Raw genomic sequence first — 18,668 nt, 5'->3', positions numbered from 1 at the left:
CCTGCATTTGTCAACTGTGTATACATTTTCTGAAAAGCAAAAATCATCCTTGTTTTACTTGTATGTGCTTTTTTGCTGGTGTTTCTGAAGAAGATGAAACATAAATACAGTACATAGTTACATAGTTACATGTCAATGATCTCCATTGTCCACCTTTTGGTGGTAGTTTTTGCCCTTCCCGACTGATGGGGGTTTGAAACTGCTCCCCTATACTTGGTGGATTAAAAATGCAATGTATCATACAAGAATCAGTGAAACAGATCATGACTGTAGTCATTTCTTAAATGTTCTGCTCTTTACACCTTTTCTATGAAATCACAGATAACGATCATTGATAGAGCAACACTGTTGAAGATGATGGAGAGGCCAGCAAGGTCGCCAAGTTCTGTATCCTTGGTACCGAATTACAATCTACAGAGCTATTTACAAGCTACAGAGTTTATTACAAGCTATAGAGAAATATTTTGATATAATCCAACTCAAGAATAAAACAAAGAGAACATATAAATGTCCTCCCACCATCAGATAATAGCTATTAAACATATATACACATTTGTTCCTATGTGATGAGAAACACCATCTGATAACTGATGTTAGATCTGTAGTAAGCTTTTACATATATTTTCAGGCATTTTTGACATATTAGTTTTCTTTTTGTCTTACCTGTAACCTGAGGTCTTGCTTCCAGTTTAGCCAAAAAGACTAACAGGAGCGTTGAGAGGTAAAGCAGCTTCATTTTGCTGATTGGAGATGTAGTGACAAATTACTGCAGATAATAAAAAACAAGTATTATTAAATGTATCATTATTAAGTAATTTCATCCCAAGATATAAGTCAAGCAATTTATATTATAGCAAACACTAAATAAAGGTTTTTAAACTCGGAACGGTAATATTTGCAGTAAAATTCCCACACCCATAACAACTTACTTAAGTTGTTACGGGGCAGGTTTGTCCAGGCACCTTCTTAGCTTCATGAGTTAAACTGTTTGAGAAAAGCTCTGGCAACTGATGCTCCTGCCTCCCAACTTCTGTTCCTTTTTGTAGAGCAGTACCAGGAAGGGCTAGTAGGATGGCCACTGGAGCTCTGAGCCTATCAATGGGCATCCACTGAGAAAAATAGGAGATATACTACATCCAAGATATGCAAATGGTTAGTACAAATGTGGAGCTACAACAGGAAGCCACAAACATTTGTGCCTGTTTGCTTTAGGTTCACTGTAGATAGAATCACTTGTACATCCTCTCTAATCGTAATTCTATTATATTCTATTATAAGTTGAAAAAGTACTTTGAAAGTGTCCAACAAAATATTGTCAACACAACCCTTAAAAGACAATTGTTATAACATTTTTACTTTTTGTTTTATAAACGTTTATTAAATTTAAAGGGACACTCCAGTACCAGGAAAACTCCATGCCACCTAATTTAATGTATTAATGAAAGCATTATATGGGCATTTATTTATCTTTTTAGACATACATGGCATTAGCTTGCAAACCCATTATTCGGTTTTAAACTTATATTGCTTAACTATTCTTCGATTGTTATATTGTTATATAATGTAGAGCAAACAAATCTGTTAGATTCTTCCCAAAGGCTAAAGGGACATGCAATACATTCAAGACAAATTACAAATTATTATTGGGCAGTAGTCAGGAGCCTGATATGTATGAAGGGTTTGTTCCAACCACTGGGGACATAAATAGTATAAGGATCCAGTGTTTGGTCCTGACTCAGTAGTTAAAAATCACTGATGTTAACTAATAAAGAAATTATATAATATATGTGTTGTCATAATAATAATAATGCCAATTTGGTATTTGATATATTTTTCATGAATAACAGAGAATGTATGGGCTTTTGTTTACATATGTTATTTAGTAAAATATGGCTATAGAAGTACTTTCCTTATAAAGATTTTTTTTTAAATTATACTTACTTATTCAATTTAAAAAAATATATATAAATATATATATTACTCTGTCTAAATGTACTAAAGCAATACAGACTGATTACATATTGGCCTCAGGTCCAATTTTCAGATAAAAATCTCTACTTTGGAGTTAAATTATATTGATATTGGCTTGCAGCCTAATAATGTAAATTTTGCTGATATACAGTATAACATTCATTTAGACTGGGAACACAGACATTTTTGTATGTCATTGTTTTTTCAGGCAGACTGTGCCCTAATTATTTACTTCAGGTACTTGTACAAATGTAGTTGATGTATTTTGATTAGACATGTGCAATTCGTTTCGGTCCAAATATGTATTCGGATGAATTTCGGACAATTCGGACATTCGGGTACTTCCGAATGTCCGAATAGCCGAAGTGCCAAATTGCCGAAGTGCCGAAGTGCCGAGGTCCCGAAATTACCGAATTTCCGAAGTGTCGAAGTGCCGAATTTCCGAAGTGCTGAAGTGCCGAAGTTCCAAAGTTGCCGAAGTTCCGAAGTGTCAAAGTGCCGAAGTTTCGAAGCACAGTATTGCCTAAGTACTAATATACTTACCCAGTGAAAGAAGAAGAATGTTACATTGTAAATTATTTTAAATAAAAATTATACAAACATAGCCAGGATTCAGCTGTAAGCATTTGCAACATTTACAATAATCAAGTAACATACATTCATATAAAATGTAAGTTACTTGGCCAGTCAATGTAATGACAGAAATGAATAAGTAGATAACTCCCTAATTCCCATGGTATTAGGGAGCTATCTACTAAAAGGCTGAAAAACCTAAATTGGTCTTTCAGCCAAATTTACTAATACTAAGTAAAGATTACTTAGTATTAGTAAATTATGCCCCTACTCGCTATACCGCGAGTAGGGGCATGTCTTTTAAACAGTGAGCAGTCTGTGGCTGCTCACTGTAAAAAAAAAATAATAAGTTCCCCCCTCCTGAGCCCCTGGCCCCCACCCCGAGCGGCAGTAGCGTCGCTAGGGGGGGCCCAGAGGGCTCCCCCAAATGCCAGCAACCTGCTGGCCATGGGTTTAAATTATATTCCCTCGGGCTGTAACAGTCTGTTACAGCCCAAGGGAATGCAGGAGAGAGAAGCTGGAGCAGTGCTGGGGTCTGTCAATGGCTGGAGAGAGCACTGACAGGCTCCCCGGCACAGGCCCCGCCCCAAAACGAAGCCCCACCTCCTGCAAATAAGCCCCGACCCCGCCGTTAAGCAGCAGCCCATGCTGCTGCTGCTGCAAAGGCCAGAAGATGGCTGACCCCCAGCAACAGGTAGGCTTGGTGTGTGTGTCTGTGTCTGTCTGTCTGCTAGTGAGGAAGCTTGTGTGTGTATGGACTCAGCAGTCTGTGTGTGTGTGGACTCAGCAGTCTGTGTGTCTGTATGTGTATGGACTCAGCAGTCTGTGTGTGTGTGTGTGTGTGTCTGGACTCAGAGGTCTGTGTGTGTGTGTGTGTGTGTATGGATTCAGCAGTCTGTGTGTGTGTATGGACTCAGCAGTCTGTGTGTCTGTATGTGTATGGACTCAGCAGTCTGTGTGTGTGTGTATGGACTCAGCAGTCTGTGTGTGTATGGACTCAGCAGTCTGTGTGTGTGTGTGTGTGTGTATGGACTCAGCAGTCTGTGTGTCTGTATGTGTATGGACTCAGCAGTCTGTGTGTGTGTGTGTCTGGACTCAGAGGTCTGTGTGTGTGTGTGTGTATGGACTCAGCAGTCTGTGTGTGTGTGTGTGTGTGTGTATGGACTCAGCAGTCTGTGTGTGTATGGACTCAGCAGTCTGTGTGTCTGTATGTGTATGGACTCAGCAGTCTGTGTGTGTGTGTATGGACTCAGCAGTCTCTGTGTGTGTGTGTGTGTGTGAGTATGGACTCAGCAGTCTGTGTGTGTGTGTGTATGGACTCAGCAGTCTGTGTGTGTGCGTGTCTGTGTGTATGGACTCAGCAGTCTGTGTGTGTGTGTGTGTGTGTGTGTATGGACTCAGCAGTCTGTGTGTCTGTATGTGTATGGACTCAGCAGCCTCTTTGTGTGTGTGTGTGTGTGTGTGTGTGTATGGACTCAGCAGTCTGTGTGTGTGTGTATGGACTCAGCAGTCTGTGTGTGTGTATGGACTCAGCAGTCTGTATGTGTGTGTGGGCTCAGCAGTCTGTATGTGTGTGTGGACTCAGCAGCCTGTGTGTGTGTGAACTCAGCAGTATGTGTCTGTGTGTGTATGTACTCAGCAATCTCTGTGTGTCTGTATGTGTATGGACTCAGCAGTCTCTGTGTGTGTGTGTGTGTGTGTGTATGGACTCAGCAGTCTGTGTGTGTGTGTATGGACTCAGCAGTCTGTGTGTGTGTGTGTGTGTGTGTGTATGGACTCAGCAGTCTGTGTGTGTGTGTGTGTGTGTGGACTCAGAAGTCTGTGTGTGTGTGTGTGTGTGTATGGACTCAGCAGTCTGTGTGTGTGTGTGTGTGTATGGACTCAGCAGTCAATGTGTGTGTATGGACTCAGCAGCAGGGCCGCCATCAGGGCATGACAACCATAACGGTTGCCATGGGCCCAGCGGTCCTCGGGGGCCGAGCCCCACATTCATTATGTGCACACACACACACACATATATATATATCAGTTTTCGCTATATATATCTATATATATCTATATTTTCGCTATATATATATGTGCACAGAGATCCCCCTGCTACCTGTACAATTAAGAGGGGGCCCAGCACACTTTATCCTTCTTTCCAGCTGCTCTCTGTCTAACTTTCCTGCACGCAGGCCTGTCTCGCGAGAGTTAGTCAGAGAGGAGCTGGAAAGGAAGACAGTGTGTGCTGCTGGGCCCCCTCTTCAATGTACCGCAGCTGGCTTCCTTCACCATGCCACTGGACAAACAGGGAATACGAACTCCCCCCTCCCTGGCACGGTAAGAACCAGGGAGGGGGGAATAAAATTGAAATATACACACACGAAAAAAAAATACTCCCCTCCCCCCTATTTTACACACATACTGAATCCTTACAAGCACACACTCTGCACTACACACACACACACTACATTCATTACACACACTCTGCACTACACACACACACTACATTCACTAAACACACTCTGCACTACACACACACTACATTCACTAAACACACTCTGCACTATACATACACTACATTCACTAAACACACTCTGCACTCACTACAAACACTACATTTACTAAACACACTCTGCACTACACACACACACACACTACATTCACTAAACACACTTTGCTCTACACACACACACTACATTCACTATACACATTTTGCACTACACACACACACTACATTCACTAAACACACTTTGCTCTACATACACTACATTCACTATACACATTGTAGCGGAGAGCTGATTTCTCGCAGCTATTCTCCACTTTAGATCCAAGGAAGGCTCAGGAACAAGTCATTAGTAAATCCACAGCAGAGTTTCCAGCAGGTAAAAAGGTACAGAAATATCCCCACAGCACTCCCAATAACTGGACGCCACACAGTTTCAGGAGTAGAACTGACTATCGTTTATTCCAAGGTTTCTTATAAAGCCTGCTCCCATGCAAGGGAGGGAACTACAGTAATTATGACAGTAACCAATGCAGTGCTTGTTACCTCCCACACATCTCCTCCCCTCAGAGAGCGTCATAATCCCCTTAACTTGTACAGTACTTTACCCCAAACTTGGATGTACCCCTAAACCATCACATATCCTTAATATTAGGGTACCGCTAGGTAGCCCTGATCTGGGTGAATATAATATCCAAAATTCACCCAGATCGGACCAGTGGTTCGGCAGTTACAGGAAGGTGAAGTTTGACCGACCGCACACGAGTTGGTATCCGAAAAGGGTTCCATGAGAATGGGCCCTGCGGTCGGTCCCCGTTCGGCAGTTAAAACAGACATTTATAACTGCCATCCATACTTTAATTCCCCTAGATAGTGATTCCCTCATTCGGTACTTTGTAACTACCGAATGGGGATTCGTTAACTCTCTCCGTTCGGCAGTTACGGAGCTCTGGAGGTCTCAGCGGTGTTTGGTTGTTTGAGTGTCCGATTTGAGTTCCAGACACTCGACGACAAAACACCGCTGAGATTTTCATGCGTAAGATGGCCGCCGCCACGTGTACGCATGCCGAATGGCGGCCCCCCCGACACACTGTTAATGAGCCGGTTAACTTGCGGCTTGGAGAGAATGTGAACCTTAATTGCTGGCACACTTCTCTCCGGGGTGGTCTCTCCGTTCGGTAGTTTCCAGAAGTATATAGTACGGATGGAAACTACCGAATAACATACAATTCACATATTACATAGGCGAATAGCAATTTCAACATAGGTAAAAATATAACAATTACAGTCACACAGGCATTTTGCAGGACAGGCTTACTGCGTTCCGCTACACTGCTCCCCCTTGCCCACAAGCCGGCATACACAGTCTGATCCCACACGGATCGGCTTGGGGATGACCGGGGTGCTCACGGATTATTTCTCCAGATCAGTTTGTCGTGACAACCCGTCGGCGTTCCCATTTTGCTTACCCGGGCGGTATTGAATGTTAAAGTCAAAGGGCTGCAGCGCCAAACTCCAGCGCAGCAGCCTGGCATTGTCCCCAGCCACCCGGTTCAGCCAGACCAACGGGTTGTGATCCGTGAGCAAAGAAAAAGCCTGTCCATACAAATAGGGTTGTAATTTCTTCAAGGCCCACACCACAGCCAGGCATTCCTTCTCGATGGCGGCGTAGCTTACTTCCCGAGGTAAAAGTTTGCGACTGATGTAAGCCACGGGGTGTTCTCCGCCATCGGCCCCGACTTGGCTCAGTACTGCCCCCAATCCAAACATAGAAGCGTCTGTGTGAACAAGAAAACGTTTAGTTGGATTGGGAGCGGCCAAGACAGGGGCATTAACAAGTGCATCTTTCAAGTGTTGGAATGCCTGCTCACACTCCGGGGTCCAGGTTACTTGGCGGGGAAGGTTTTTACGTGTCAGGTCAGTGAGGGGTTTGGCCAGGGCACTATAATTGGGCACAAACTTCCGGTAATACCCTGCTGTCCCTAGGAAGGCTAATACCTGGGTTTTAGTTTTCGGGGTAGGCCACTGTGCTACTGCCTCTACTTTGGCTGGTTCCGGTTTTTGTTTACCACAGCCCACTCTGTGGCCCAGGTACTGTACCTCAGCCATCCCAATGCTACATTTCGCTGGTTTTAAGGTCAAGCCAGCTTCCCTGATCCTGTCTAGAACCGCTCCTATATGGGCCAAGTGTTCCTGCCAGGTATCGCTAAATATGGCAATATCATCGAGATACGCGCAGGTATAGTCTTGGAACCCATCTAGGAGGCGGTCCACCATCCGTTGGAAGGTAGCCGGCGCGTTTTTCATCCCAAACGGCATGACCTTAAATTGGTACAAGCCGAATGGGGTGACAAAGGCGGACTTAGGGATGGCGTCCGGGGCCAAGGGAATCTGCCAATACCCTTTACACAAATCAATAGTGGTAAGGTATTGACCCCTGGCCATCAGGTCTAGTAACTCATCTATCCTAGGCATCGGGTATGCGTCGGATACGGTTTTCTCATTCAATCTCCTGTAGTCCACGCAAAAACGGGTCGTGCCGTCCCGCTTTGGTACGAGGACTACTGGAGAGGCCCAGGGGCTATCGGAGGGCTCAATGACTCCTAACTGGATCATCTCTTCAATTTCCTTGCGCATATTCTCCCGTACCGCTTCAGGGATGCGGTACGGAGTCTGGCGCATGGGAAGTTGGCCAGGGGTTTCTACTCGGTGGGTAGCCAGAGGGGTGTATCCAGGTACATTAGAAAAGGTCTCCTGCTTTTCTTGCAGTAGTTGTTGTACCTCGATACGCTCCTGTGGGCTTAACCGATCCCCCAGTACAACTGCTCCTAAATCCCCAGCCATCTGTCCGTCCTCTAACAGATCGGGGAGGGGTAGGCTGTCGCCTTCTTCAGAGGTGGGGGCGCAGATAGCTGTCACCTCCTCTGATCGCTCTTGGTAAGGCTTCAGCATGTTCACATGGATCATGCGTCGCCCCCCATTCCCTGCGCAGTGGCCAATTATATACGTGGTGTCACACCGTTGCTCTACCACCTTATAAGGGCCTTGCCAGGCGGCCTGTAGCTTATCGTGTCGGACAGGTTTTAAAATTAAAACTTTCTGTCCGACCTGAAAGCTACGGTCCCTGGCGCCTCTATCGTACCAGGTGCGCTGACGCGTCTGAGCGGCCTGTAGGTTTTCCTTTACCGTCTTTGTGAGAGCTTCCAGGCGATCTCGGAGGGCCAACACATATGGTACAATAGGGGTGCCGTCAGCGCTACGGTCTCCCTCCCAGTGTTCTCTAATCAAGTCCAGGGGTCCCCTTACTCTCCTCCCGAATAGCAGTTCAAAGGGAGAAAATCCCGTAGATTCCTGCGGCACCTCCCTGTAAGCAAACAGTAAGTGCGGCAGGAATTTTTCCCAGTCTCGGTGGGTCTCTGCGAAGGTTCGGAGCATCTGTTTTAAGGTGCCATTGAACCGTTCGCAGAGCCCATTAGTCTGGGGGTGGTACGGGGCACTAATGATGGGCTTAATCTTACAGAACTTCCAGAGCTGTTGGGTGACCTCTGCCGTGAACTGAGTGCCCTGATCCGAGATGATCTCCCTGGGTAACCCCATCCGGGAGAAAATCTGCATCAGCGCCTCAGCCACCGTCTCTGCATGGATATTAGTTAAGGCTACCGCCTCGGGGTAGCGAGTGGCGTAGTCCACTACGGTCAAAATGTACCGTTTGCCTGATGGGCTAGGCTTCCGGAAGGGGCCTACAATGTCTACTGCAACCCTATGAAAGGGTTCCTCAATTATGGGTAGGGGGTGCAGCTTTGCCTTACAAGCGTCTTTCCTACCCTCTGGCACGTATCGCAGGTGTTACAATACCTGCGCACCTCCTGGCTAATCCCTGGCCAGAAGAAACTTTGGGTCAGCCGATATCTGGTACGGCTGACCCCCAAATGTCCGGATAGCGGAATATCGTGCGCTATCCGGAGTAATTCGGTTCGGTACCTCTGCGGTACCACGAGCTGTCTTGCAGTTATGGGTTCTGACCCAGCTATCTCTTTACTTGTTTCCCGGTATAATAACTGCCTGTCCCATACAAATCTTTCCCCCTCCGCCCCAGGTTGGATAGAGGTGACCTTGTCTCGATATACTTGTAAGGTAGGGTCAGTGATCACCTCGGCTACAAACTCGTCAGGAGGGGCCCACGGCATACAGTCTAGGGAAGGGGAGGAATCTCTTACCGGGACCTCCGGCAGTGCGTTGTTGTTGTGCTGGGTGCGGGCCTGTTGCCTGGTGACTACTGGGTGTGCTTCCTCAGTAGTTTGTGGTTCAAAGGCGGAGGTGAGTTTGCCCAGATCATTCCCTAGGACCACCTCAGCAGGTAATTGCGGCATTAGTCCCACTTCCACATTCCCAAACCCCGCACCCCAATGCAAATGTACCCGGGCTGTGTCTAGCCGATACACGGCTCCCCCTGCAACCCTGACAGCCACAGTCTTATTCAGTTTGGCTTTGTCCGAAACCAAATGACTTTGCACCAGGGTGATGGTGGCTCCCGAGTCTCTGAGCCCCTGCATAGGCTTCCCTTCGAGATATACGGTCTGCCTATGGTGCTGTCGATTATCCGCCTGTGCTTGTAAGGGATTGGCCTCATGCAGCACTTCCCATTGTTCCACAGTCGTAACTGGAACGGCAGAGCTGTAGGGAAGTGGTACCTCATCTTGGTAGTGATGCGCGGCTGCTCTCGGTGGTGGTGGTGGAGGCCCTGGTCGGATCCAGGTGTTGCGGTCTCTAGACTGTGGACACTCTCGTTGGAAATGTCCCCACTTCTGGCATCGGTGGCATTGCACAGAAGCAGGTGTGCGGTATCTCTGCTGTGCTGCTGCTGGTGCTGGTGGAGGGAGTTGTCTTGGTGGGGGTTGAGGGTTAGGAGAGAAGGAATTCCCCCCTAGTGGCCGCATGGCAGGTTTGGTACTCACTGCCTTGGTCTGTCTGCGAGCATCCATAAAATCATCTGCCTTTTTGGCAGCCTCGGTAAGGGGGGGGGGGTTGCGATCCCTCACCCATTCCTGTAGTTCTGAGGATATCCCCTCATAAAACTGCTCCAACAGCAGCATTTGTAACAAGTCCTCCATGGACCGCGCTTTACTGGACTGCATCCACCCAAGAGCTGCCCTTTCTAGTCGGCAAGCCCACTCTGCGTGCGAATCTTTGTCCGCCTTTTTCAATTCCCTGAAGCGCCTCCGGTATGCCTCTGCTGTTATTGCATACCGGGCCAGGATAATTTCTTTTACCCGGTTATAGTTCCTAATTTCAATATCAGGCACAGTGCGGTAAGCTTCAGCTGCCCTTCCTGACAGCCGTCCTGCTAATATGGGTACCCACTCTTCCCTTGGTATGTTATGCAGCGTACACAGTCTCTCAAAGTCTTGGAGGAAGGCATCTATATCCTCCTCTGCTTCCACATACGTTTTAAAAGCTTGATAGGGAATTTTGGGCTTACCCTCTTGTGTCACAGCTCCTGCTGCACTTCTTTCCGGTGTTTGTGGTCTCCTATTTCTCATCACAAACTCCTGCACCTCTGTCATTGTTTTAGAGATGATCTCTGTTGGTGGGTTTTCCCCATAAAAGGCCAGTCTGAATTGTAAGTGCCTTTGGAACTCCTCCTGTTCTGTTTCAGGTCTTTGTTCCGTGGCCTGGACCTCTTCTGCTCTGTACTCTGCCATTACTTCGGTGATAAGCGTTGCTTTGGATTTGCTGCTGGCAGAAACACCTTTCGCTTCCAGAAGGTCTTTCAATGTGGTACCCCCTTATTACAATTTAGGGCCCACACCTGCCGCTCAGGGGTGGGGGCCAGGGGGGCGGGGACCTTAGGTCCCCCCCCTTATTTTACTGTAGGACTCCCACCCACCGCTCAGGGGTGGGGGCCAGGGGGGAGGACATTAGGTACCCCCCTATTAGTATTTAGGGCCCCCACCCACCGCTCAGGGGTGGGGTCCAGGGGGGAGGACATTAGGTCCCCCCCTTATTTTACTGTAGGGCTCCCACCCACCGCTCAGGGGTGGGGGCCGGGGGGGAGGACATTAGGTACCCCCTTATTACAATTTAGGGCCGCCACTCAGGGGTGGGGGCCAGGGGGGCGGGGACCTTAGGTCCCCCCCTTATTTTACTGTAGGACTCCCACCCACCGCTCAGGGGTGGGGGCCGGGGGGGGAGGACATTAGGTACCCCCCCTATTAGTATTTAGGGCCCCCACCCACCGCTCAGGGGTGGGGTCCAGGGGGGAGGACATTAGGTCCCCCCTTATTTTACTGTAGGGCCCCCAACCACCGCTCAGGGGTGGGGGCCAGGGGGGAGGACATTAGGGCCCCCCTTATTCTGATTTAGGGCCCCCACCCCTGTAGTCCAACAGCCACCAAAGTACTAAATTTACACTCTTTCTACAGCTTCCAAAACAAATGCTTAAATTTTATCATCCAGCAGCTGCTATTTTTTGGATTTTTGGCAGTATGCATGATAAGACCCCCACTGACAACACGTTAGTTTTCACACAGAAGCTCAGTTTCTGACTTCCGTGTTAAGTAGCTGTAAATCTGTTGCTGTTATTCCTGAGGAAATAAATATGACAGAGAAAGTACTTCACTTTGACTCAACCCCATTGTATCTCTGCAAAGTACAAAGTCTACATCTTGCAAATTGGTTGTGAACAGCCCATTTACTGAATGAAACACAGCAAGCTAACTATAAAGAGTCTGTGACAAACGATGACTGAATGGAAGAATGGACTCTGAGGAATACATGGTAAAAAGGCACATATTATCAATGTAACAAAAATAGTGGAAATGACAGGATATACTTGAGATATTGAAGCTACAGAATTCTGTAGCTCCATTAAGAATAATTTAATAATGAAAATATAGAGTACATGGGTGAAAGAATGCAATCATTTTCTCAACCATATGCACTCCTGACATTCTATCATGCATAAAATAATGACCATAGATAAACACAACAAACCCACACTGCAGGACTTCTCCAGGGCTTCCCCCTCCTTATAAAAAATGTAATCGCATTCGACTCTCCCAGTCCAATAATCCCTAAAACAAACTTTTTTGGAGACGCCTGTCAGCTTGCCCTTAACTCCTCATACCTTACAACCTTCCTCTGCTGTCTCCCATCTAATGTGCACCCCCATCCTGGACCCCCGTCGCATCCATTCAGGTACAACATTTGATTCTCTCTGTGCGTTTATATCCATGTAGTTTAGAAGCTTGTTTGGGCGGGATCCTCTTCACCTGCTGTTCTTGTATGTCATGTTTTGTTTGAATGAATTGTCTCTCTTGTTTACCTATTGTACAGTGCTGCAAAATATATCTATTTACTATGTAAGTAATTGGAATTGTATATCTTGTGATATGCATATAAACAGAAGTGTTTATCTCATTATTGCATTGTGAGTTTACAACCTAAGCTGAGAGTTTCAGCTTAGTAGCAAGAAAATCTACACAGTAATTTTTTTAAAACATTTTTATGGAGCAGAGCTCAGTGTAAAGTTGTGCATAGCAAGGAATCTAATTACTAACCTGCAAAGGCCAAAGGCAGGGGCGGACTGACCGGTCGGGCACTTCGGACATGGTCCGAGGGCCCGGCCGGGAGGGGGGCCCGCCATCAAGGGGCCCGCCCGCCCCTTTCAATGCTGCAGCCGCCTGAGCGCTCTCTTAACAGCCTCAGGTGGCTGCAGCTTCTCCCCTCCCCTCCTCTGTAGCGTGGCCGAGCTGTTTTCCGGTCCGAGGTGCCCGGCCGGAGTGATAGGAAGGTGCACACTCAGTGTGCACCTTCCTATCACTCCGGCCGGGCACCGCGGACCGGAAAACAGCTCGGCCACGCTACAGGGGAGGGGTAAAAGAGATTGGGAGGGGGTAAAAAGAGAGTGGGAGGGGGGGTGTAAAAAGAGAGTGGGGGGGGTAAAAAGAGAGTGGGGGGGTAAAAAGAGAGTGGGGGGGGTAAAAAAAAAGAGTGGGGGGTAAAAAAAGAGTGGGGGGGTAAAAAGAGAGTGGGAGGGGGGGTAAACGAGAGTGGGAGGGGGTAAAAAGAGAGTGGGAGGGGGGTAAAAAGAGAGTGGGGGTAAAAAGAGAGTTGGAGGGGGGTAAAAAGAGAGTGGGAGGGGGGTAAAAAGAGAGTGGGGGGGGGTAAAAAGAGAGTGGGGGTAAAAAGAGAGGGAGGGGAGGTAAAAAGAGAGTGGGGGGTAAAAAGAGAGTGGGGTAAAAAGAGAGGGAGGGGAGGTAAAAAGAGAGAGAGGGGGTAAAAAGAGAGAGGAGGGGGGTAAAAAGAGAGAGGGAGAGGGGTAAAAAGAGAGAGGGGTAAAAAGAGAGGGAGGGGGGGTAAAAAGAGAGAGGGAGGGGGGAGGTAAAAAGAGAGGGGGTAAAAAGAGAGAGGGAGGGGGTTAAAAAGAGGGAGGGGGTAAGAAGAGGGAGGGGGGTAAGAAGAGAGAGGGAGGGGGTAAGAAGAGTGAGGGAGGGGGGTAAGAAGAGAGAGGGAGGGGGTAAGAAGAGAGAGGGGGGTAAGAAGAGAGAGGGAGGGGGTAAGAAGAGAGAGGGATGGGGTAAAAACAGAGGGAGGGGAGTTAAAAAGAGAGGGGGGTAAAAGAGAGAGGAGGAGGTAAAAAGAGAGAGGGAGGGGGAGGTAAAAAGAGAGGGGGGGTAAAAAGAGGGAGGGGGTAAGAAGAGGGAGGGGGGTAAGAAGACAGAGCGAGGGGGGTAAGAAGAGTGAGGGGGAAGAAGAGAGAGGGAGGGGGGTAAGAAGAGAGGGGGGTAAGAAGAGAGAGGGAGGGGGTAAGAAGAGATAGGGAGGGGGGGATAAAAACAGAGGGAGGGGAGGTAAAAAGAGAGAGGGGGTAAAAAGAGAGAGGAGGGGGGTAAAAGAGAGAGGGAGGGGGTAAAAAGAGAGATGGGGTAAAAAGAGGGGAAGGGGGAGTAAGAAGAGGGGGGAGCGGGGTAAGAAGAGGGGGGAGGGAGGTAAGAAGAGGGGGGAGGGGGTAAGAAGAGGGAGGAGTTAGAAGAGGTGGGAGTAAGAAGAGGGGGAGGGGGGAGTAAGAAGAGGGTGGGAGTAAGAAGGGGGGTAAGAAGAGGGGGAGGGGGGAGTAAGAAGAGGGTGGGAGTAAGAAGGGGGGTAAGAAGAGGGGGAGGGGGGAGTAAGAGGAGGGCAATTGCCCCCTCCCCTGTCCGCAGGCACCGTGCGGACAGCCGGCAGGGGAGGGAGGAAGAGAGGACCCGGGAGCTCAGCCTGCAGCTCCTCTGGTTCCTTCTTGCGCGAGCACAGATCGTTGCCGCGGTTGCCACGGCAACGTTACGGCTCTGGCGAGAGTAAACTACGGGCTAGAGTTCACTCTCAACACTGTGACCACCAGGGATTCCTGGTGGTCGCAGTGGTGAGAGTGAACTCTAGCCCCATAAACACACTGCCCCCACACACCATACACATTCACACACTGCCCCCCATACACACACACACCATACACATTTACACACATTACCTCACACACACACACACATACACTGCCCACCCATACACACACAGCCCCCCATACTAACATTGCCACACACATACACAGCCCCCTCATACACACATTGCCCCACACACCCTACACATTCACACACTACACCCACTCACACACACTGAACCTTTCACACACACTGCACCCCTTACACATTGCACCACTGCTCCTATACCCTACTACAGCCTCATATCCCAGCAGACCCCAGGTAAGTTGTCAAACTGTTCTTAAACGGTTTGACGACCTACTCTGGGAGGGGGGCCCGGCCCTCCTGGCACCATAACGACTACACAGAGCAGTAGTGGTTATTGTGCATGGATTATTTCTTTACATAATCTACAAGTGCCCCAGTAGCCAGCAAGCCAGCTAGCCCACAGGCCGGCCAGCCAGCCAGCCAGCCCACAAGCTGGCCAGTAGCCAGCCAGCCAGCCCACAGGCCACCAGTTAGGCTTGCAGCCAGCAAGCCACAGCCTGCCAGCCGCAGCCAGCAAGCCACAGCCAGCAAGCCAACAGTCTGCCAGCCGCAGCCAGCAAGCCCACCGCCTGCCGGCAGTAGCCAGCAAGCCCACAGCCTTCCAGCAAGCCCACAGACTGCCAGCCAGCAACAGTAATTAAGGTAAGAGGAGCCAACTTGGCCTAGGTATCAGCGAGCTATGTTGTGTTGCTATATTGTGAATAGGAACCAGAGTGTTGGAGAGACCCCCCTCCAGGCCCCATTAGACTCCATTGTAGTCTCTAATGGGACCTGGAGGAAATTCTTTCTAACACACTCTCTAAAGGACACTGAGATAGCCTATGCTAGAATGCTCCCCCCCTCCATGGCCCATTAGCCCTCAATTGTAGTCTCTACTGGGGCCTGGAGGCGACTGTTTCCAGCAGGGACACTGAGATGGCCTCTGTTAGAAAGACCCCCTTCCAAGCCTATTAGACTCCATTGTAGTCTCTAATAGGGCCTTGAAGGGATTATTGCACTTTTGTTCCTTGTGTCTAAAGATTGTGTAGGGTGTGGCTGGAGGCGGTGCATGGAGGCGGGGCATGGGTGGCGCTTGCTGCAGAGTATGGGTGGGGCCTGTAAGGGGGCCCTTGATTTATTTTGCCCGGGGGCCCTGAGGGTTCTCAGTCCGCCCCTGGCCAAAGGTATATATAAAGAAACAGGTGATCTGCTGAGTTGCAAAGTTGGAGTCATCAAGGGAAAATGTCTATTAACATTCATACTACTTTCTCATAACTTTGGTTTTACAACATATATATTTATATTGGCTTATATATCAGTTTACTGTATTTTGCTATTGCTATTGTTTTTCATCTCTCAGGAGTTATTACTGCTTTAAAGGCACAAGACTTCAGAACTTACTTCTTATGGTGATTCTCCAGCCACCCCAAGCTAAGACCAAAGTGAGCAAGCAAAGACAGCAGGCTGCACTGGGCAATAAAAAGAGCAGGCCCACTCACGACAGAGGCTGGTCCTATAAAGAAGTTAATAACAGCCTGCCACTTCAAAGCAACCCTTGCATGGAGCGCTGCTAAAGGACTCTATGCATGACCCTAGTGCCGTGTATGCATCTTGAAATTTGCCTAGCAAATTTGATCAATATAATTTTAAAAAAGTCATTTAGCTTTTTTTAAAATACCCTGACTAAAATTCTAAATCTGCCCCATGTTTTGCCCAGCATAATCGTCTTTGTTAGTGCTGGGCAGTGACTAATCGAGAGCTTTTCATGCAGAAGCGCTGTGTACACTGTATCTTGAATACATCATATGAAAACAAGTAAAAAAAAACATAAAACAAACAAATAGTTTAGTGTATGTACTCCAGACACATTTGCAATCTGTTAACTCATGAAATGAATAACATATGAAATTAGATATAAATTGAAACAAAACATTATTAAATAATTAAATACTGTTGTGTTTGTGTATATATTAAGTTTAAAGTTAACTTTTGTTCAGTTTTTGTGTGAGATGCCTGTTATCTCACACAGGAGGCTGCTGGCAGGAGACATATTTTATATTTGCATTTGCTGCTTCATGGCTCTGAAAATAAGAAGGACAGCATTCAAATATCCTGTGAGTACTAAAGTAAACACTCTAGTGATTCTGAGTTGATATCAATGTAAGATAGGGTTTCTCAGGATGTGTGAAGGGAGGTTGTGAAGGAAAAATGACAGGCTAAACTCTGCAGAAATAAAGTAATTTTTAAAACATCAGAGAATTGAGCAGCGAGACTGAAAGGGTCATGATATTTACACCAAAATGACTTTAATAAGCTGTTTAATTTAAATGTTAGTTAACCATTTAAAAGACACTCCACTACCTCAATACAAAATAAATAAAAATCACTGTTTGGTATCTCTACCCCAAATTAAAACTTGCAGGCATTTCATTTATGCATTATTTTACTGGGGTTATATCTAAAAAGCACTCGAAAAACCTGCAGTTCACTTGTCTGAAGCCTTTGCAAGCACTCCACTTTTTCCCCATCCCAGACTTTCTCTGATTATAGATAATAATAGACATTCTAATACAACTCAATAAAATGTTAGCTCTACTGAGCTAAGCAAACCAGGAAGTAACAGGATCTGTTTTTTTTGCTTGAAAACTGGAGGGTTAATTTATAAAAGTCTCAATTTATATTGAAATCTGCAATTTTAGCAAGCTAAAGTGCTTTAGGGGTTTAACATTGATTCAACTCTTTTTCTATTAAAAATTAAGTATTATTTATGTATGAAATATTTTAACGGGAAGGACACATTGAGATTCCTCCTGTTTTCAAGTAGGTCTTGGGTATCATAAAAGGAAAAAACAAAACAAAATAAAAACTGTTATATGATGTAGTGCTGTAGTGATTATGGTGCCAAGAGTCCCCTAAATGCCTAAAGTGGAAGTAACACTTTGGCATTAGATATATCAAGTTTATCCTTATATGGGACAAATTCATTGATTTAAAGTGAGGATCCTCTTTAGTGATATTTGAAGAGAAGGCCGGACTGGAGGCACTTGGGGAACCCAATTAAGATTGAAATTGCTTATAAATGGTTTGTCTACTTATAGATGGTATGGTACCAGGGGATTCCTGACATTATAACCACTACAGAGTGCTGTATTGGATATTAAACTTTGACTACTCCTGTAACCCCATTAACACCACCCATGTATCGGAATGTCATAGAAATCTGGTCCCCAAGAATCTGCGTGTCAATGCACACGGTGCTCATGGTGCTGCTGTTTGCTCTGTGATTACTGGATTTGTGCTGATTCTAACTGCTATAATGGATTATTTAGAATAAGCCTCTTTCCAGCATTTAATTTGATTGCTTTCATATGTCAAGAAATGACAAACAGATGCAGGAAGAGTTAGCAATGCTGTCTATCTCTGCATACCAAACATTCCATCTGGCAGAATCCTAGGTGTGGAAGAAATTAGGAGATGGAAGAAGAAACTGCTCCCATGTCCAAACCTGATACCTAAGCCCTCACAATTAAAACATTTGAACCATTTGATCACATAAATGTGTGATGAGGATTTGAAGCATCCTTACTCACTTTTATCATTCACAATGTTGAAGATGACGAACCTTAATTATTGCACGTATTTTCCAAGTTTGGTGCCTTTTGTAAAGTACTGTGTGGCAATTTACGAAAGTACATTGGACTTTAGTGAAATCAAAACACCAGCACCCTACAATGTTTTCTTTAGATACCCAGAAAACAGTTCTATTCACTTGGTTCCTTTTATATACTGCAACATTAATCTATTGACTTTTGTCGAAGGCACAGCACCCTTAACTGAGAAAGTATCTGCAGCACAAGCTGATTTTGATTATGAAGTCGGATATGTAGTATTGTGCCTAGAAGCTTAGTTTGCAATAAAGACTAAACATTGCATAAAAGTCCTGTGTGTCCTAAAAGAGGAAATAAAGAACAGATTTAGAGCAAAAGACAGCTTACCACGATGAATAAAATAGTTGGCACAACATATTTAATTTTCCTTACAGACAATAATATTTTGTTGAAAGTAAAAAAAGAATAAAAAAACAATGTAAAAATCAAAACTCCATACTGAAATTGAATTCTTGTCCATTGTAGACACCAATATAATTTCAATAG

General features: G+C 46.4%; 1 protein-coding gene across 5 annotated transcripts in view; it reads right to left on the bottom strand.

The window, feature by feature from the left end:
• MATN4 (matrilin 4) overlaps positions 1–18,668 on the bottom strand; it is an 89,579-nt gene that overhangs the window by 31,536 nt on the left and 39,375 nt on the right. For 4 of the 5 annotated variants that reach the window (XM_063458907.1, XM_063458911.1, XM_063458909.1 and 1 more), the window contains exon 2: positions 664–766. In XM_063458907.1, coding sequence (XP_063314977.1) covers positions 664–736 — 73 coding nt within the window. In that variant the 5' untranslated portion in view covers positions 737–766. Of the gene's footprint in view, positions 1–646; positions 767–18,668 lie in introns of those variants that run through there. The other variant, XM_063458910.1, reaches the window with a different exon arrangement.

Source organism: Pelobates fuscus, chromosome 6, assembly GCF_036172605.1.
Source record: "Pelobates fuscus isolate aPelFus1 chromosome 6, aPelFus1.pri, whole genome shotgun sequence".
Classification (NCBI taxonomy): domain Eukaryota; kingdom Metazoa; phylum Chordata; class Amphibia; order Anura; family Pelobatidae; genus Pelobates; species Pelobates fuscus.
Note: the sequence above shows the minus strand (reverse complement) of the source record. Positions and strands in the feature narration are given on the sequence as shown.